Source organism: Arachis stenosperma, chromosome 3, assembly GCF_014773155.1.
Source record: "Arachis stenosperma cultivar V10309 chromosome 3, arast.V10309.gnm1.PFL2, whole genome shotgun sequence".
Taxonomy (NCBI): Eukaryota; Viridiplantae; Streptophyta; class Magnoliopsida; order Fabales; family Fabaceae; genus Arachis; species Arachis stenosperma.
In genome coordinates, this window is record NC_080379.1 from 105,313,241 (window position 1) to 105,335,708 (window position 22,468).

Genomic DNA, 22,468 nt, shown 5'->3' on the forward strand with positions numbered 1-22,468 from the left:
TTGGTGTGGTAAAAGCATAGCTTTTTTATTTTTCCATAACCATGAATGGCACCTAAGGCCAGAGAAACCTCAAAAAAAAAGAGAGAGAGAAAAGGGAAGACAAAAAAAATTTTTCCACCTCCGAGTCATGGGAGATGGAGAGATTCATTTCAAGGGTCCATAGCTCAGTAGAAGAGCATTTGACTGCACATCAAGAGAGCATGAGAAATTCCCTCATCAAGAAATCTCTGAGATACCTCAGGGGATACATTTTCCTCCACACAATTATTGGGAGCAACTAAGGATAGGAGCACCAAAATCACTAGGGATCAAGCAACAAAGGCAAGGAAGAGACATAAAGGAGCTCAAAAAGCACCATTGGTCCTTCAAAAAAAGTGCCACCATCACTGAGGTAGACTCATTCCTTGCTCTTATTTCTCTATTTTTTTCGGTTTTTATGCCTAATGTTTATTTATGTTTGTGTCTTTCCTACATGATCATTAGTATTTAGTAACTATGTCTTAAGGCTATGAATAAATCCATAATTCCTTCATCTCTCTTAAATGAAAAATGTTTTAATACAAAACGAACAAGAAGTACATGAGTTTCGAATTTATCCTTGAATTTAGTTTAATTATATATTGATGTGGTGACAATACTTTTTGTTTTCTGAATGAATGCTTGAACAGTGCATATTTTTGATCTTGTTGTTTATGAATGTTAAAATTGTTGGCTCTTGAAAGAATGATGAACAAAGAGAAATGCTATTGATAATCTGAAAAATCATGAAATTGATTCTTGAAGCAAGAAAAAGCAGTGAAAAAGCAAAAGCTTGCGGAAAAAAAATTTGGCGAAAAAAAAAATAAATAGAAAGAAAAAGAAAAAGCAAGCAGAAAAAGCCAATAGCCCTTAAAACCAAAAGGCAAGGGTAAAAAAGGATCCAAGGCTTTGAGCATCAATGGATAGGAGGGCCCAAGGAACTAAAATCCAGGCTTAAGCGGCTAAATCAAGCTGTCACTAACCATGTGCTTGTGGCATGCAGGTCCAAGTGAAAAGCTAGAGACTAAGTGGTTAAAGTCGTGATCCAAAGCAAAAAGAGTGTGCTTAAGAACCCTGAACACCCCTAACTGGGGACTTTAGCAAAGCTGAGTCACAATCTGAAAAGGTTCACCAGTCATGTGTCTGTGGCATTTATGTATCCGGTGGTAATACTGGAAAACAAAGTGCTTAGGGCCACGACCAAGACTCATGAAAGTAGCTGTGTTCAAGAATCAACAAACTTAACTAGGAGAAGCAATAACACTATCTGAAATTCTAAGTTCCTAGAGATGCTAATCATTCTAAACTTCAAAGGATAAAGTGAGATACCAAAACTGTTCAGAAGCAAAAAGCTACAAGTCCCGCTCATCTAATTAGAATTAATATTCATTGATATTCTGAGCTTTATAGTATATTCTCTTCTTTTTATCCTATTTGATTTTCAGTTGCTTGGGGACAAGCAACAATTTAAGTTTGGTGTTGTGATGAGCGGATAATTTATACGCTTTTTGGTATTGTTTTTAGGTAGTTTTTAGTAGGATCTAGCTACTTTTAGGGATATTTTTATTAGCTTTTATGCTAAATTCTCATTTCTGGGCTTTACTATGAGTTTGTGTGTTTTTCTGTGATTTTAGGTAATTTCTGGCTGAAATTGAGGGACCTGAGCAAAACTCTGATAAGAAGGCTGACAAAGGACTGCTGATGCTATTGGATTCTGACCTCCCTGCACTCGAAATGAATTTTCTGGAGCTTCAGAATTCCAAATGGCGTGCTCTTAACGGCGTTGGAAATTAGACATCTAGAGCTTTCCAACAATATATAATAGTTCATACTTTATTCGAAATTAGATGACGAAAACTGGCGCTCAACGCCAGTTCCATGCTGCATTATGGAGTCAAACGCTAGAAACACGTCACGAACCAGAGTTGAACGCCAAAAACACGTTACAACTTGGCGTTCAACTCCAAAAGAAGCCTCTGCACGTGTAAAGCTCAAGCTTAGCCCAAGCACACACCAAGTGGGCCCCGAAAGTGGATTTCTGCATCAATTACTTACTTCTGTAAACCCTAGTAGCTAGTCTAGTATAAATAGAACATTTTACTATTGTATTAGACATCCGGGATTGTATTTTTGATCCTGTGATCACGTTTTGGGGGCTGGCCATTCAGCCATGCCTGGACCTTCATCACTTATGTATTTTCAACGGTTGAGTTTCTACACACCATAGATTAAGGGTGTGGAGCTCTGCTGTACCTCGAGTTTCAATGCAATTACTACTATTTTCTATTCAATTCGACTTATTCTTATTCTAAGATATCCGTTGCACTTCAACATGATGAATGTGATGATCTGTGACACTCATTATCATTCTCACCTATGAACGCGTGACTGACAACCACCTCCGTTCTACCTTAGACCGAGCGCATATCTCTTGGATTCCTTAATCAGAATCTTCGTGGTATAAGCTAGAATTGATGGCGGCATTCATGAGAATCCAGAAAGTCTAAACCTTGTCTGTGGTATTCCGAGTAGGATTCATGGATTGAATGACTGTGACGAGTTTCAAACTCGCGATTGTTGGGCGTGATGACAAACGCAAAAGAATCAAGGGATTCTATTCCGACATGATCGAGAACCGACAGATGATTAGTCGTGCTGTGACAGAGCATTTGGACCATTTTCACTGAGAGGATGGGATGTAGCCATTGACAACGGTAATGCCCTACATACAACTTGCCATGGAAAGGCGTAAGAAGGATTGGATGAAAGCAGTAGGAAAGCAGAGATCCAACAGGGACAAAGCACCTCCATACACTTGTCTGAAATTCTCACCAATGATCTACATAAGTATTTCTATCTTTTCTATTTATTTATTATTATTATTCGAAAACTCCATAACTATATATTATCCGCCTAACTGAGAATTTCAAGATGACCATAGCTTGCTTCATACCAACAATCTCCGTGGGATCGACCCTTACTCACGTAAGGTTTATTATTTGGACGACCCAGTGCACTTGCTGGTTAGTTGTGCGAGGTTGTGAAGAAAGTGCTGAGTTATAAACGCGCACACCAAGTTGAATGCCATTATTAGAGATCGCAATTTCGTGCACCAATAGACTCACGTCGATGAAGGACGGAGGACGGAAGACAGAGGCTAGGTTCTGCGCTCAGACAGAGGACGTTGGCGGCGAAGTGCTGCTCAGCTGCTCTCGGACGGAGGACGGAGGCAAGAACGACGACAGCCGTCAAATAGGTGTTGGAGAAGAAGAAGGCAAGAAGCTCGATGCTCTATTGGCTATTGCTCTCAACCTTAGTCTCTCACTGTGGTTTCTGGAATCTAGAGAAGAGAAGAATAATTTTAGAGTTTCAAACTTTCAATGTTGCATCTAAAAAGTTGTTTATATATTTTTAATATATAATAATATTTATTAATTTTTATATATTTATATTATATATTTTATTTTATATTATAATATATAATATATACTGCAGGGTCGGTAGGGGCAGGTTCACCCTAACCCCGACCCAGCCCTGCCAGCGAATCCGTCTCGATAAAAACCCGCCCCGCATCCAGAGCGAGTAATAACCCGTCCCGACCCGAGTAGGGACGGGGCGGATACCCGCGGGTTCGGGTACTCTTGCCATCCTTATTTACGGATGGTATAATCTTTAATCGTCATAATGATAGTCTTCCTGAAACTGAATTCCATTCCCATGACGAACTAAAAAAAGAGGCTCTACCACAATAACACCACGAAATATATATTTAATAAATAACTATCAAATATATTTTTTAAAATTAAAATCTATCTATAAATTATAAATTTGAATTTATATTTCTAATATCAATTAACAACTATATATTATAAATAAATATTTAATAAACTAATATAAATATAATATATATTTAATAAATTAATATATATATATATAATAAATTAATATAAATATATATTTATTCCTAATAAAGTAATTATCTAAAATTTAAGTACAAGGTTATCTAAATCTAGTGAGGTGATTAGCCTATACTTAATTAAATGAATAACTAATCAAATGCTATTTAATAAATTATATTCTACGGATCACATATTTTTTAATCGATCTACAACATTTAGAATAACAAATTTTTATTTTTTTCTTATACTACTTTAAATTAACTGAATCTACAGTATTAATCTATCATACAAATATCTTTTTTACATACCTGCACTCATATATTTAAAAATTTTAGCGCATCCATGTCCTCCAAATCCAATGCGCACATAAAAAATGGCTCCTCAAAATGCTAGTTTATTAGGGCATTTGTCACCTCCGTCACATCTGCCTCCATAGTACTGTCAACTTGATCTTCATCTTCACCCAGATCACCGACCTTGTAGTTGCTTTTAAACTTCTCCTCACTATCACTATTGTAATTTTCTCATTCAATATTTCAGTCGGCTTCAGATTGTTTAAACTCGATATACAGCTCGATGAACGATATATGAGAACGAGTTTTAATGTACATTGAAAACATCTCTTACATATTTGCTTCATCAGTTACATATTTAGTTTGAAATTAAACGAACCTACAAAATATTGATATATAATACTTGTATAAAATACATGACATTCTCCTTGATATTTCAAAATCTATATTCTCACAAATAATACCTTTTAGTTCTTTAAATGAGAGTGTAAATAAAATAACAATACCTAATAGATTTTACATATAAATTTTATTCCTTTAGATATTTATAATAAAATCTGATCATAATAATATACTTTTAACATAATTCTATTATTTTTTTTTATTTCCATTTAATACATTCAACCTCACAGTTATTTTTTCGACAAAAAAAAAAAAAGAGAGTTCTCTCAATTAAAGTGAGAAAGACACATAGGATATATATAACCAAACAATCGGGATTGTCCGAGTTATTAACATTTCAAATTTTTTTAATTACACAAATTAAACAGTTAAATTTATATTCCTTTAAAATAAAATATTTAAACAATTCAAATTAAAATGTCCGATTTAATCTTCTAAAATTTTAAAAATTCTTTGGATCAAACAAATCGGATACTCTAATTTATTTTTATCTTTTGTAATAAAAAACAATCGAATATAATGGTCCATTTTTCTCTCCATTAATTTAAAAGGAAGAACTTACTCTTCATGCATTCTGCATCGGAAGCAATCAGAGGTTTTATTTGCTCTTTGATAATTATTATATTGAAAAAGTATAGGGAGCTAATGGCCTAAACGTATAATGTGTACAATAGAGATTTAGGAAATATTAGAGATACGACCATTAGTGTTTTTATCCTGTCAGATTATGTTTTTGGGATGAGTAGATTCATGACATGGTATTAGAGTTTTAGATCCGAAATGTCAAGAGTTCGATTCTTGGTGAACTCCAAAATCAACTTAAGTTTTTGGGATGAGTGATTTTATGACATGAAGTATTTATTATCCATGTATCCGAATGGTTATTCTGAATAATATAAATTATACACATTATACGCTTAGGTCATTAGCTCCCTAGCACTATCCTATTATATTTTACAAGTTCACTTCACTTATTTTTCTATAATAATAATAATAATAATAATAATAATAATAATAATAATATATTATTATTATTATTATTATTATTATTATTATTATTATTATTATTATTATTATTATTATTATAAAATCGGTTAAAAAAAGGTGAATTTTATCCGACATTTTTCAAGAAAATTGGTTAAACATAAAACCTACTAACAAAATTAATTTTTTATAATAAATTATATTTAACAGAAAAATATATTATAGAAAATTGGAAAAACATAAAAACTACTAATATTAACATAATAAAATAGATTTTATAAAAAAATTATTTTTTATATCCAATTTAATTTCAATTGAATTTTTAAATATTTAAATTTTTAATTTTCTCAGGCCAATAACCGGTTTGCTTTCAATTTTTCAAAACCTTGGGTCTATCTGATTGATTTATTTAATTTTGCTTGGGTTGTCTATAAATACGTGAACGAGAGTAAACCCTAACCCTAACCCCCAATAAGGTTTCTACATTAGCACTACGCCGCAACACAACTCTCTCCTACGCGAGCTCTTGTTCTTCCGTGGCAATGGCGGCGTACGCAGCTATGAAACCTACGAAAACCGGTTTGGAGGAGTCACAAGAACAGATCCACAAGATCAGGATCACTCTTTCCTCCAAGCACGTCAAAAATCTCGAGAAAGGTGCATAACAATTCAATTTCTTCCATGAAAATAAAATCGGTGAATTCGTTGTTGCACTGGCTAATAGCTTTTGGATCTGTTCGCGTTTGTTTTTGCAGTTTGTTCTGATTTGGTTCGTGGTGCGAAGGACAAGCGCCTCAGGGTGAAGGGACCTGTGAGGATGCCAACTAAGGTTCTTCACATCACTACCAGGAAATCCCCCTGTGGTGAAGGTACTTCAATGGTGTTTTTGACCGTTCTATTTGATTGGAATTCTGAGTTTCAGTTTCTTTATATAAAGTTTGGTTATAATATACTGTGGTGATTGTACATTGAAGATCTCTGATTTAGTCTTCTCGGATTATTAGTTATAGGATGGAAATTGGTTTTTGAATTTTTATTTTGAGTTGATTTTGATAGAGATTTTTGTGTTAACGGAAAAATTGGAATAATTTCCACTCTTTGAAGGAGAATTAGCAAATAGTCAAATACAGATTCTATGTATTTTTATACGGATGTCAAATCGTCTTATACCATAGGAGTGTAGGCATAGTGGACGAAGATTGATATAATAAAAAAAGTGAGAATCTAATTAACACTGAATTTACAACTTGCATCATGTGCAAGCCTACTACTATCCAAGGTGATTAGAGTCCGTTCTCATTTTGTCGACTCCCATATTTAGAGCAGTCTGATCAACGCAAAGTGATGTGTTTTGTGGTCTCCGTCTCGGAGAACACCGGCTATAGAAGTGTGTTCTCATTTGATCGACTCCCTTGCCTTGGAGGAGTTTGATCAATGCGAAATGTTCTGTTTTGTGTTCTGTCTCGGAGGACACCAGCTATGGAAGTATTTACTGTATTGTAGTAGTGTGGTGTAGTGAAACTAGGTATGCTGACTTGTGTTTGAAGTAACTTTGTTACTATATTATTGTTGAAAGAGCGGTATCCATTGTTGTCCCTACCTTTGATTTCAGGTACCAACACCTGGGACAGATTCGAACTACGTGTTCATAAGAGGGTCATTGACCTCTACAGTTCCCCTGATGTTGTTAAGCAGATTACTTCAATCACAATCGAGCCTGGTGTTGAGGTTGAGGTCACAATTGCAGATGCTTGATCTCAGTTTTGAAGATTAAAGACATTAATTTTGTTGTGCTTGCTTAGTTATTTATCTTTTTTGTTTAGTTTTTATGGTTTTTGGACATCGGTGAATGAAAAAGTTAAACATCATGCTTCATATGGTTTAGGGTTACATACATGTTGAGTATTTGCTTTCATGTCATAGCATATTGTACTCGTACTTGATCCCCCTTTTTGTTCTTCTACAACAAATTTTTAAGTCTTACAACTCTTGCAAAAGAAAGATGTAATTTATACTCATGAAAGATTTAGGTCTGACAGAATGCACCATTTTGTTGGACAGCGTAAATTTATGAGGACTTAGACGACATTTCATTTATTTTTGCGGGCCATTTAAAAAAAAAAGAAATCAAGTTCATTTCATTGATGAAAAGAGGAAAAAAGGTTCAAGATGAAAAATTATGGCTACTTATTTTATTTTCTATTAGAAGTTTTGACTAATTGAAGAGTACAACGTGTGATAGATCATGTGTTCTATTGGTTGGACTATGTGATATATATTTTCTGACTATTTTAGGGATGATTCAAGTCATTTTTAGGCTATTTTACCCTGTCAAGTGTCAACCACCAATCTTAAATGTTCAATGCACGTTATTCATAAGAGTGACTATTCTAAGGCTGTCAAATGGGCCACTATATGGGCTGATCTATTTATTTATCTTTTGTTTACGGATTTTAGTTTTGAAGTTGGGACCATTGATGTCTAATTTGACTGGTTAAATAGGCTTTTTTGTTATTTAAGCCAAAAATACTCTGATATAAATTTGAGTTTTATTTAAAGGTCTGTTGTTTAGTAAATTACTGCATGCGGATTTGAATTCCCAATACTTGTTGAGTGAATTGCTTACTTGACTAATTCAAGTTGGTTACTGGTTAAATAGGTGTACTTGTTTATTTTTTATCTCTTAAAAAAATTTTGGACTCCAAAACTTTTTTGAACAAACAAGAGACATTTTTGGGGTAAACACAGGATTTTTTAGCGATTTGAATCTTTGTATTGGATCAGTAGAAATATTGAAAAAAATACTATTTTTTAAAAATAATGTGCTTTGTTTAATCGGCAAGATGGCCTATTTAATTCACTTTTCTTTTTGATTAAATAGCTGAATTTATTTAATTCAAAATTTTAAACAAATCTGATTATGGAATAGAAAATTCATTTCTTTTTCGTAATGGGCTGTGTTTAAACGCTTTTACTTGTCTAATTCATAAAGTGCTTTTTCGTCATGATTTGAGAAACGACACACTCATTTGCAATTTCACTGTAATGAGTCCCATCCCAGCTTACATGCTGAGTTTTATCTTCACAAAATGTTTGTTGTTGGATATCCGCATGTATCGGTTTTTTTTTTTTTTTTTTTTTTTTTTGTCTCCGATATCCTTTAATTTGATAGGATAAAGACTAATTTGTCACAGATTTAAATTTTATTTAAGGGTCTATTACTAGTTAATAAATTGTTATATATTATAAGGTAGAATTTAAATTCTAGACAGTTATTTAAGGTGGACAAATAAATTGATCACTCGACTAATCTAAATTGATTAACCGCACGTCACTCTAATGTTCAAAGGACCACAATTTCCAAAACAGGCCACAATTGGTTGTTTAAACCCTACAGAGATATAACTACCCAAAAATTAGACAATTTGTACCATTGGATTGGATACAGTTGTAACTTTTTCAGTGACTATAGATTAAATGTATGACTTATTTAGAAAATATAATTTTGGTGCAATCATAGAAAAGCTAACCATATTTAGCAGACTATGCAATAAGGTTTTATCTTTTAATAGATCATGCATGATGATTAACTTATACAATATTTTTAGGGTAACATAATATATAAGATAACAATATAATCTCTTTTTTCGATAGGTCAGAATAAATGTTAATTAGGCACGTATATATAACTAATACAGTTGAATGATTCTTTTTCTTTATATGGTCATCGCATATCCCAAAATAAAAGTTCATATTGGAATTTTATTTTAGACACAAAGTATTCAAGGAGATAATACCTTCTAATATGTTATTTTTAAGTAATACTTTGAAAATTTGGAAAAGTTCTAAGTACTAAAAACATGTTATTCAATAAGGTCCTCGACTCCTCGAGTTTTATTAAAAGTTCCTCGATATCCATAATTTCTATACTATTTTGTTGGACCTTTAATAACTTAAAAAAAAAATACATAGTATGTATTATTTTATGGTAAATTGGCAATGTCGTTTCAATTTATAGGAATCATGTTTTTTTTTTTTGTATTTTAAATACATTCTTCATCCCATATTCTTCCATTCATCACAATGTTAGAGTACTACAACATAACAACATAAAAAGCGTTTTCTTTTTGGTCAATATTGTAAAATCCTGCAAAATATTAAATAACTAAGTAATAACTAATAAATAAATTAAATGAGAATAAAAATGATTAAAAATTTAATATTTATAATTTAGAGAAATAAAAATATTTATGACACAAATTAAAATGTTCATTTTAAAAGTTTTGTCTCAAAATTGGACCAACGGACTAAGAAAATATTAGGCTTTATCGGACCCAACTCCCCATATATATAGCCACACTTAATGAAATTTTAGCCACCATTTTCCCCATTTAGTGAGAGAGAGCCGAAAATGAAAGAAGAGACAAAAGATAGATGAAACCCTAGCTTCCTTCAACTTCAATTATCCATAACTTTTGCTATAGAATTTCGATTGCCTCACCGTTTGCAGCCATGTGAAGCTTATCTCCTCCTCTTCAATTCTATCTAATTAGTTTGGTAAGTAACTCGAAATAGAATTAAAATGATTTCGTGCGAGCTTCATGCGCACACACAAAAATAGAATTGCACGTATGCACGAGGTATGCATACACACAACTGTCTTATTTTTCAAAAATGATGTTTTTTAATTATGTTTGCCTATTCAATCGCTGTTTCACTTCTGTAACTCCTATTTGAGATCTGATGATTAGTTTCTATGATGAGAATGAGTTGAGATGATTGAATGATGAGAATGAGTTGAGATGATGAAATGACGAGATTGAGTTGAGATGATTGAATGACGAGAACGAGATGAGATGATTAAATAATGAGATTGAGTTGATATGATTGAATGATGAGATTCAGTTAATTCGAGAGGACAATGAGAATAAGTTGATATGATTGGATGAAGAGATCGAATTTGATTGATATTTGAGCTTTCGGAGTAAGATGCAAGGATTGTGGCTTTGTCCCTCTTGCTCCTGAATGGTATTTGAGCTTCCAGGGTAGATGCAATGATTGTGATTTTATCCCGCTTGTTCCTGGTTGGTATTTAAGCTTTTGGGGTAGATGCAATGATTGTGATTTTGTCCCGCTTGCTTCCAGTTGGTATTTGAGCTTCCTGTATAAATGAAAGCATTGTGGTTTTGTCCTGCTTGCTCTAGGTTGGTATTTGAGCTTTCTGGATAGATGCAAGGATGGTGGTTTTGTCCCGCTTACTCGAGGGACTGTCCAGGGTTCACTACCGGACACATCGGGTTTTGACTTATAACCGACAGATGAGCTCATTGGCCATAGCGCAGACATGCATCATTTGTATTTGTGTGTATTCTTTGGGTGTGCATATGGTTTTTGGCTTGCCTTCTTGATTAATTGTATCTATATATTGATTGATCTATTTGCTTTATATGTTCTCTCTATTTGTATATTCTTTGTATTGTCTTGTATGTGTCTATACAACTGAGAGATCTCTTATGTTAGCGGTGGTGACACTGAAGGTTGTCATTGATGAGATGTGGTGATTGAGGTTTGTGGATAAACTGAGAATAAATGGATAACATTGAGACTAAGTATTGATATTGAATTATTGAGGTTGGAAAACTATGATATTTAGAGAAATGGTGACTCGTATTGGGGAGAACTGAAATTTAGAGATCACTAATATATTTGAGATTTAGTTTATTACTTTGTTCGGATTAGAAGGAACCCTAGGATTGAACCTTGAATAATTGGAGATTAGAATTGCCTAGTGGGTTCATGTGATTTTGCATAGCCTCTATTTGGAATTATTGTCCTGCTAGAAATTCATAGGTTGGGGTTCTCACTCGTTTTGGAAATTTTTTTTTCAGAGGCAGGTCTTGACGCTTCACAGTGAGCGGGAGGTCTATCTGAAAGGAAGTGAAGAAGACTTATTATTTTGTTTTAATTTTAGAATTTCTCCTTCTTTTGAAAACTTATATGATGTAATTACTTTAAAGTCTTACCTTTAGAGACTTATAATCTATTTTGGAGAGATAAGTTATGTTATCCAAATTGTTTTACTATTATACCTCTAGCCGGCTTAATTTTTGCGAGTCGAGACCAGTGTATATATATATACTCTTACTCTTTCTTTGAACTTTGATTATCTACCTTTTTTCGATGCGCTTATGTATCTTATCGAGTGTGAACGATTGGCAAATTATCTCTTCCTCGAGTTTTAGGTTGTGTTTGTTTCAGAGAACAGGAGAAGATAAGACACTGAGAACAAGACACAAAAGACAGAAACACAAAATTTTGTGTTTTTGTATTCTGTTTGGTGATAAATTAAAACAAAAAATAAAAATCTAATTTATTCTCATTTTTTTCTTCAAAAAATTGAGAAGAAAAATATAATTATAAAAAAGTAACAACAATAATAAAAGAAAAAATAAAAGTTATGTCATTTGTTAGTATTTGTATATTTTTTTCATCAAGATGAACACAAAATACAATAATTCAATATCTCTAAATACAATATCTCTATTTATGTCTCATCTATCAAATACGATTTTGTATTTCTGTATCTTTATTTTAATATCCCGTCCTTATAAACAAACACAACCTTAAATTCTTTTATAAACTTTTAATATAATATCTCTTTTTATACATAAATATTTATATTTCAGTGTTATATTATAGTACCAAATCATAATTAAATTATAACTTAAATATAAAACAATGAATGATAGGATGTTACAAATATAATAATTTCATCGTCAATAATTTGAAGGGCAGAATGGTGCATACACAATTAATTGATTATTCAGGTATATGTACGTAAACAAAGCTAATCTGTGAAGCAAAAAAGGATGAATGATAGATATATAGCCCTGAACAATTCATTCTTGTGCTGATTGAAACATAGATGTTGACAAATGGCTTTCGTGGTTGTGTTTCTAATAATTTAAATAACATTTTTGGGACCACTTAAAGAAATACAATACATCGTCTAATTAAAGGTTCAATATTATTTATCAAATTTATTTGCTAGAATGATATGTTATATTTATTGAGGATGAAGTGCTAAAATATTAACTGAAAGTTTATATCATTGATAAAAATAATAAAAATAACATTTTTTTAATTATAAGTGGCATATAATTTTTTGTATTTGATATATAATTTGTAAATTTAATTCAAATTTTTATAAAAATATTTAGATAACCATTTAAAAGTTACATATAAAAATCCACAGGGTATTAATAAATTCTGAGAACTCTTTTTTCAACATTTAAAAAAAAAATTGGCTATTTACAAAAAAATTACAAAAACAATTCACTTAATATAAAATTATCAAATTTTAAAGATAAAAATATTTTTTTAAATTATTTTTGTAAAAAATTATATCAAAATCTCATCTCTAAAATTATTTTTGAGAATATACATTTAACATTTAATTAGTTTTATCACATTTTTTTAAACTTTTTAAAAATTTATTTATTTTTAAATTTTTTGAAATTATTTTTATTAGTGATATAAACGAATGCTATTTTACTAATTTATCCATTTATTAATTAATCTTTAGACAGACAAGCAACTGCCAACATGTTGTAACTTAAACGGCATCTAATTAATATTATTCTTATCTGTTGACAAAAATTCTGTTTAATTTATTTTAATTTTTGCTATACTTATATTTAATGGATTCATCATATTTTGGTTCAACAACTTTATTTTCGAGAAAAAACTGAGGAATTTAACAAAAACTAAAGCACACTAGATTTTAAAGAAATCATATAAAATTGTACACATGTACACAACAACAATAGAATTCTTTAATCAAGTTTAGTCATCAATTTTCTCAAGTATACAACTCAATTCTCCATCTAATGTATATATATAACTGAATACATTTATTTCCCTTTATAACCAATTAACCCCATTTCATAGTCTAAGATCAAAACCCAAGAAGCTTGGACCTTTACTTTAAGCTACATCTATCTTACAAATACTTTTAGTTATGTTTGCCTTTTCCAAAGTGAAAAATTCTATAAAATGAAAAAAAAAAATCATGTTTGAATTAATAACTTTTGTTCTAAGTAAATTTCACTAATTAATTTAATGATGATTAATTTTTAATTTCTTTTTACTTTATAAATATTTTCACTTCAGAAAAAAACAAGTTTTAATTGAATTTAATTTTGGTTGTCCACAATATTCCCTAATTCAACAGGTCAAGTACTAATTCGTTACGAATCTGAGATAGTATTCGAACTCCCGACACTTATTCATTATAAGATAAGAGTGTAAATTTTAAATGTAAGAAAAACTCACCCTTTATCTATACTAATGCTAAAAAGATATAAAAACAAAAAGTTTCAAACTTGTTTTATTCGACATTTATTTATGATAAAAAAAAAAACTTAAACGGCCTTGACAATTATCTCAAAAACAATGAGGTCTTCAAAAAAAACAAAAAAATTTTTCGGCCTTTGATCTTTATTTTTATGAGACTGATTAACCTCTCTGTCAATATTTTCTATTGGTATTAACGAAATAAACTTACATAACATGTTAAACAGTTGATTTATCCATTAAGAACCAACTAGGATTAACAAATTCTTTTTTGTTGGGAGTTTCGTTATCTTTTAGGACAATTATCAAGGCCGTTTAGTTTTTATTTATATTTTTTATTATCTTTTTTAAATACATTAGCTAAATTTATTGTGTAAAATTAAGAAATATTAGTGATTTTTAAATTGTTTTTACTTGTAAAAATTAAATAGAGGATATATTAGTGATTAACATATCACGTAAGTATACTTTGAAAAGAGATCATTGACACAGAGGATAATCAGTCTCAGAAAATTAAATATCAAAGGTCGAAAAAGGTATTTCTTTTGTTTGGGAGCCTCGTAGTCCTTCAAAAAAATTACTAAAGAACCGGTTGAGTATTCATTCTTTATTTATTCTAGCAACGATTAATGAGGGCGTGGTTGTTACTATACTTCTCTAATATTTGGAGTTTTAAAACTCCATGAGATTTAAATGTAAAAACAAATCAAAATAAATTTTATTTATTTATTTATTTAAAATAACCTAGTTGCTCTATTTATCTTCGTCTCTTCTTCTTCACTATAAGTCGATTAGCTATCTCACTGTATATCACTCTTGTTATATTGTCGTCGTGCTTCCACCACGTAAGGCCGTCAAGGCCCCATCACCATACCAACCCACCGACATCCCGCCACGACACTAACACATTGCCGCTTGCTGCCATGCAAGTCTCGCTGCAACACCAATTTGCAGACTCCACACCATCGCGTCGTTGCTAATTTGTCTTTGCTTCTTTCTCATCATTATATCTCATTTTTTTCACTGCTTCTTTCTCACCAACACCCGATAGCTACCACGCTCCACCAGGCTTCTGCCTTTATTCTCGCCAACTACGCATTCACCTTAGCCTCCTTTTCCATCACGCGTGGTTCTATTTCTGTTAATGATTTGTCCTTCTCTCTAATAGAATTTAAATTAAAAAAATTAAATTTTAAATTTTGAATATAATATAAATCTATTTAATACAAATTATATTATATTAAAATAAGAAAAATAATATAAAAAACATAATTTTTGTGTTTATATACATAAAATTTATATTTATTTTATTTATATAAAATTTTTTTATTATTATTTCATAAATATATACTTACACAAAATAAGTTTTATTTAAAAAGAAATTTTTGTCCTCTTAAAATTAATTATAAATTTGTTTTACTTTTCTGTAATTAAATTAAATTTTTAACTCAAATTAAATAAATTTAATGTTAAGAGATATTTTAGTATTTCAAATTAATCTTAAAAGAGTTTTTTTTTCAATTCTTTTAACTCTGTTTTATGTTGTTCATAATTTTGTAATAATTTACTGTCAATTAAAAAATAAAATAAATTAAAATTAAAATAATAAAAGAAACAATTTTAGCAATAACAAAATTTTAACACTCCTTCATTCTTCTTTCTCTTCTTAATTATAGGATATTAAATACAAACGTTTTCTCTTTCTTTTAATTAAAGAGTACTAAAATTTTATATAATTTTAAAGTACTAAATTACGTGCCATTAATAAATACAAAACAAAACAAATTTTAGATGTTTTTAATTAATTTGTTTTGTTAACAAATATTTTCGCTCTATCTAAAGAAAATAAATAATGTGTTGATGATAATAAATTAATAACTATATTAAAATAAAATAACATAATAATTTTGAGTAGCTAGCTAAAAGCATTACAAGTCCATGCAGAAGCAGTGTACAAGCTAGTATCCTTCCAACCAAGCCTCAAAGTGCCATCAACATGAGCAAGGCTATAACCATGTGGTGGTGAGAACATATTAAGTATCAATTGTGCTTGAGCCATTGAATTAGCACTCATTGGAACTTGCACAAACCAATTGTTCCTTGAAATGAGTTCATTCCTCCATTGCCTAATAAACTTTTCCTCACCACTCCTTGATGGTCCACCTATGCCCAATATGTTGTTGATCTCCCTAGACAACACTCCATGCTCAACATTGTGCCTATTAGGATCATCAATTTCCAAGTATGCACCAAGGGAATCAAATATTGTTGAGTAGTAATGCAATGATCCAACAAACCTATCCAAGAATGATCCTCCATTGTTTACATCTTGTTCCACTAATGTGATGATTCTTGGCTCCAATTCCTTGATTAGTCTCAAGGTCATCCAGTCCGGCCCGGTTGAATCGTACATTGAATGTTGCAACCAATGAACCGCCACCGTCTCACAAGACCTAATTTGCACCATAGATGCGTCAATTTCCCCGAATTTCGCCACGACAGGGTGGAATTTCAATGGCATTCCAAGCCGTCTGGCGAAATTCGAGAGCTGTTTCCCCGTCTCGACGAGGAGGTCCATGGATGCGCCGATACCGGTCATTGTGACCTCGGGTGGACCCTCAAATCTTGTGGCAAGAATGTGGAAGAATGCTGGCCATTGAAGGCCTTGCATGATGTCCAAATCAATGATGTGTATGCATTGGCACCTATTCACTGCCTCAAGAATTGCTTGGTTGGAAGTGAAATGTGCAAATTTGATGAAAGGGGAAACATTGTTGAAAACATGGAATGATGAATGAATGCTCTTGTGATCAATAATCAAAGGTGAACACACACCAAGAAAAGAATTCATGACCCTACTATTCATGGCTTTTGCAAAATATGCAACAACTCTTTCAGCACATGATGCCTTGTAAGGTGACGCCAATTGTGTTAGCTCCAACAACATCCTTTGAGCATCAACAAGGTTGTCCACAGAGATTGCCACAGCACATTCCATTAGAAGGGTAATCAAATTCAAACCTTGATCATGGATATTATTGTTATTATTATTACTACTACTACTATTGTGGTTAATAATAATATTATGGTCTAAATTTGAGGTGTTTGATTGAATTTGATGAAGACCAAAGTTATTGGTGCTAGGAGGGTCAATATTGGTGCAAGGATCAAATGGGGTTTTCCAAAAAGTGTTTTTTCTTATTGGATTGAAGTTGGGGTGGTGAATTGATGAAGGATTATTATTGGACAATAATAAGAAGCTATTATTATTATTATCATCATTAGCTGTTTGTTGTGGTAAGTCTTCATCAACATTGACATTAAGGTGCTTGGCAATGTTGTCAACCCAATCACATGTTTCATTTTGTTGGTTTTCATTTGGTGAGGGCTTTATTGGAAATTGGATTGATGGGATTGGAGGTGGCAAAGAAACAAGATTTGAATAGTCCCAAGTTTCATGCATAGAGGAACGGTTGATGATCATGTTTGAATTTCCATGAACAACCTCAAACCCAACTTTCATCATAGAGTCAAACACAAATTAAACTAATCAAATGGAAAAAGAGTTCACTTAAATTCGTGAAACTTAAGTAAATTTGAATTATGTAAAAAACTCAATCCGCAAACTATAGAATTTACCTGTAAAATTTTAGATGATCCAAACTTATGATACACTCATACAAGTTTAGAAATTAACTAAAAAATTTGACAACCTTCATAAATATATATGTATTGTATAACAAAAAAAAAAAAAAAGACTATATGAGAAGGAAATTAATTAATAAGGTGTAGCAAAACTGAAAATTAAAGAACAACCAAGGAGTATAGAAGAGCGAGACGGAATGAGAGAGGGGGTTTTCAAGAAGAGATTAGTGGCACTTTTAAAGGTGAAGTTTGATTAAGACAACAAATGAATTTGTGACAACGTTTACAAATCTAAGGGCTTATTTGGGACCATTTAATTAATTTCCCAAGGTTATGAACTTATGATCCATGGCCGGCATAATCAAACCAATTAGAAAATGTTAATTGACTAAATGCTAATCATTACACGTAGATTTGGCAGTGATCTTAACATTATTATATATTAATGAAGCTAAATGTATGTCTTCAGGATTTTATTATTATCAGCTGTCATATTCATACGTTGCTTACAAATTTCAGCTATGTTAAAAAGGAGTTTTACTTTTCTTGTAATAAATAGTGCATAAAGAGCCTAAATTTTTTTAAATTTAAACTTTAATTACATATGATTTCTTTTTATCAAAATTAAGGTATTTACCACTAAGAGAAGTAGTGAATAATTCCTATGCTATACGATTAAGGAACAAGGTGAAGTATCATCAATTCAGCATATCGCACATCCCATGGATCATGATAATTAAGAATAAGTATAGGAAATTGATTTTTAATCAGTCAATTTTTTATTGTAAAATTTTTTTCTAATTCTTATTTTTAAAGAGTTTATAATTTAGGGTTAGTTGGAATTTAGAAATAAAAAATTATTGATATTAGTTGAAAAAATTGACTCTCTATTTAAACTCAGTAATAATTAATTAGTTGAAATTAGTTAAAATTTTAGGAGTAAAGTTCAAATAATGGTGAAAAATTAAAAATAAATATATAAAATTTTAATATATATATATATATATAAGTGAGCTTGATGTGTTACTAATTTCATTAAGGTTAGAGCACTGTTATTGGTCTTAATAAAGAACAGTTGCTAAGAAAAAGAAAAGGAAAGAAAAAATCACAAGATTTCCCATAAAAAAACTTCAACTTGCAGGAATCAAATTTGTGCTTATTATTATTATTATTATTATTATTATTATTATTATTATTATTATTATTATTATTATTATTATTATTATTATTATTATTATTATTATTATTATTATTATTATTATTATTATTATAAAATACGAGTGTATTCCTTCTCAACTACGTCAACTAACTCCTATGGTTATTTGCATCAACGTCATTGTAAAAGCAATATATTAATTTAAGACTTATATGAATAAATTTTTATTTAAAGTGTGATTACTACTTACTAATTTAGGCATTTAAATATCTGTTTAATTTATGTAACTGTTTATAAACCTGATGTAAATAGCTAGGAGAGGGACGTTTTGATTTGTTTTTTTTGCTAAAGTGATGGCGAAAGAGCAACTACCCCATTAAATAATAGGATTAATTAATGTTACAAAAAATATATTAAGAAAATTGTCTTTGAACCATTGTATTCTGTTAGAATATATATAAAGTCACATAAGAGTTGTTTAAATTAGGGTTGGAGTGAATCTGAGTTAGTTCAAACTCAACTTATTAATATCTCAATAAATTAAGTTCATAAAGCTATAAGCTGAATTTAAACTTAAATTTAAATTTATATATATATATAGAAATTTTGTTTTTAAAGATTGTTAAAAAGATTTAATTATTAAAAAAATTTTAATATTAAAATTATTAGGAATGATTAAGGTTTATAATATTTAAGTAGAAGGATTAAACTTTTTTTTATAAAAAAACATATCTTTATTTATTTATTTATTTATTTTTTATAATCTTTATAGCAAATTATCAATGATTTCTATTCCTTCTAAAATTTTAGCCATCCTCATAATTATTTATTTTTTTCATTTATTTTTTCATTTATGCGTTCAGATATATATGGAAAAATACAGGAAAAGTAAAAATGTTAATCTCTTTGAACTTTTCTATTGCTTTGTTTTAAGAATGAAAAATGGGAAATATATTATCATACATCTTTCTGCAAATTCCAAATCACATCATAAATTATCTTCATAAGTGTTTTTTCTATGATACTTCATAAGTAATAACAAGATTAGATTTCTGTTGTTATATCCCATGAGAGGAGAAAAGGATGAAAGACCACATAAATAAAAAAAATGAGAAAAATAATTGATTATAAAAATAGCCAATATTTTAGAATGAATGAAAGTTACTGCTATAAAGATTATGAAAAATAAATAAAAAATAATTAAAAATATATTTATTTTTTAATTAAAAAATTGATATTTTTTTAAATATTATAAACATTAATCTTTTTTAATAATTTTGATATTAAAAATCATCTTTAATTATTAAATTTTTCTAACAGTTGTTTAGAATATTTTTTTTATATATTAAATAAACTGAGTATGAATTTGGATATATTCAACTTATTATTGACTCGTAAATTAATTTGATTATAATTATATATAATTTATGATAAATATTAATACATATTTACTTATTTATATATATAGCTATTAAAATGTCTTTTTTTAATGTGATATAATATCTAAATCATAATATTTTATCTATTTTATTTTATTATAGATTAAATAGTTGATGAATATAAATATGATAAGTTTAATTAAATTGTTTATGACTAAAGAATATAGTTAGCGGCGGAGTTTAGTTGAAACAAGGGGGTTATGGTCCCTAACTTTTTACAAAAAAAAATTAATAGTACTTTTTCAAAAAAAAAATAATTTAGTTTGTTCAAATATTTTATTATGACTTAAAGTACTCAGGTTCAATCTTCATTTTTTGTTTTTATTGTACAATAGTTTTTAAAAATGTTGGATTTTGGACTTATCTGAGTGGACCTTTGTTGGCTTTCACAATTCACAAAACAAAAAAGATAAGAATAAAAAAATATCATCTAACAATCATTCTACAAAAAATACTTATCCAAAATATGAGAGATGACAGATGGAAGGAATTGTTAAAAAATGTGAAATCATTTTGTGAGTAATATGATATTCTAATTCCTGATTTAACTGCTTCTTATTTTGCAAGATAAGGACACTCGCGTCACCAAAAAGATCATATTATAGTTGAGCATTATTTTAGAGTGGAGATATTTTTAGTCACAATTAATAAGCAATTTTAAGGTTATGTGCTTAGAGAAGGGGGTTGAATCTATACCTTCCTTTTAAGTTGCTGTTATGACCTTTTAAATCAAAATTTCGATTCTGATTTTTTTTGTACTCAGCAGCGGAAATTTATGAGACAATTTATTTTTGTCTCATGAATATAAGAAAACAGAACACAGCAGAGAAGAGAAAAGTTAACACCAGCATATATCCTGGTTCGGTTGCCTTGTACTATGCAACCTACGTCCAGTCTCCTCCACAACAATGGAGGAATTTTCACTATAGTTAAAAGTATTACATACACCAATTTCACACTCAAGTTCTAACCTAACTTGACATTGGCTATTCTAACACCTAACTATTCACTCTTAGTGCTAACCCAACTAAGAAAGGGATACCTTACAGGTACAAGATACAAGACACTTAACCAACCTAAAGAAATCAGAAAATAACTCTAGGCTTTTCTCTCAAGTGTATCACTCAGCCTTTTTCCACTCATGGCTTTTACTTGAGCTTTCTCACTTATGCCTTTTCTCACAAGAAATTACAGAAAGATAAACATAGAAAAGTACATCACAATTTGTAAAACATGAAGGAGATTGACTTCATCAGCAGCCTCTTTGCTATGTGTAAAACCAGATTTGCAAACCTCAGATACAATTCTTCAGTATTGGCCGAATGCTTCTTTGAAAGAAAGCATTATCCAAGTAGAGGAACTTCTTTGCAGAACACTATTCTCAAACTCTGGTTTTCTCTCCTTGGTTCTAAATGAGTAGAATGCTTCTTTTTATCTCCTTGCATGTTCCTTGGTAGCTCATCCTAGGTCAACTCCTTGAGCCTTGAGCTTCACCAATCCACTGTTTCACTTTTTCTCTTTAAACCCCAGAGTAGAAACTTTGCTTCTGACTTCTTTATCTTGACCGAAAGTCATAAAACAGCAACCACAAAAGTCTTCCAATGGTAAACCAAATCTGAGCCATTGAGAAACTACTTGGTCCCTAAGAATCACTTGTGACCGTAGATACACAGCAGAGAGGAACATAAATCTTCTTTTCCATACAGCTCAAAACGGAGTGGCAGAGAGTTGAAGATGAAGAGAAGAAAGTGCGTTGCATGTAAAAGAAAATGGGTTACCTTTAACCTAAGCTTGATTTGGTTTGAAATGGTTGATTAGACTTATGTGTTTCAAGCTTTGACTTTCTTTTTCTTGCTTCTTTGATGATCACCTTAGGAAAGAAGCTTTCTCTTTCTCTTTCTCACTTTTCTGAGTTTGTGATTTGACATGGTCAGAGAAGAAAGAAACGTTGAGTTGGTGAAAGCAATTGAGAGGGAATTGAAATCAATTTGGGCTTGGATCGGGTTCTACTCAAGTTCAGCCCGTTGGTGCCTTGCCTTCGCTTCTTTGAAGAATTGAGCTTGAGATGAGTGATTTGGGCTTGCTTTATTTTCACTTACCATTCAGCCCACCAGCAGATATCTTTTGTTTGATGTTGGGTTGCTACAACTCTTACTTTTTGGCCTGTATCACTTATCCAAAATAATCAAAACTAATTGGGTGATTAGCCCACTAATCAAATGTTTGTCATAATCAATTATATTAATTAATTTCTTAACTCAACAATCTCCCTCTTGA

The 22,468-nt window shown here is 30.5% G+C and overlaps 2 protein-coding genes across 2 annotated transcripts; one reads left to right on the forward strand and one right to left on the reverse strand.

Moving 5' to 3' along the window:
• The first annotated feature begins 6,005 nt into the window (after nt 1-6,005).
• Nucleotides 6,006-7,693, forward strand: LOC130965308 (40S ribosomal protein S20-2-like). The gene is made up of 3 exons (XM_057890064.1): nt 6,006-6,253; nt 6,352-6,465; nt 7,209-7,693. The coding sequence occupies exons 1-3, from the start codon at nt 6,139-6,141 to the stop codon at nt 7,349-7,351; spliced, it is 372 nt and encodes a 123-aa protein (XP_057746047.1). The 5' UTR covers nt 6,006-6,138; the 3' UTR covers nt 7,352-7,693.
• Nucleotides 7,694-15,714: 8,021 nt separating this feature from the next.
• LOC130969418 (protein SCARECROW-like) lies at nt 15,715-17,636 on the reverse strand. Its single transcript, XM_057895125.1, has one exon. It carries the CDS (start codon nt 17,475-17,477, stop codon nt 15,867-15,869), a length of 1,611 nt encoding a protein of 536 aa, XP_057751108.1. The 5' UTR covers nt 17,478-17,636; the 3' UTR covers nt 15,715-15,866.
• Between the last annotated feature and the right edge of the window lie 4,832 nt (nt 17,637-22,468).

Bases quoted from the DNA above. Each gene is read 5' to 3' on its own strand.
- LOC130965308 (XM_057890064.1), top strand. From the start codon at position 6,139: ATGGCGGCGTACGCAGCTATGAAACCTACGAAAACCGGTTTGGAGGAG. The intron at 6,254-6,351 runs GTGCATAACAAT...TTGTTTTTGCAG, and splicing joins CGTCAAAAATCTCGAGAAAG to TTTGTTCTGATTTGGTTCGT. The intron at 6,466-7,208 runs GTACTTCAATGG...CTTTGATTTCAG, and splicing joins GAAATCCCCCTGTGGTGAAG to GTACCAACACCTGGGACAGA.
- LOC130969418 (XM_057895125.1), bottom strand. From the start codon at position 17,477: ATGATGAAAGTTGGGTTTGAGGTTGTTCATGGAAATTCAAACATGATC.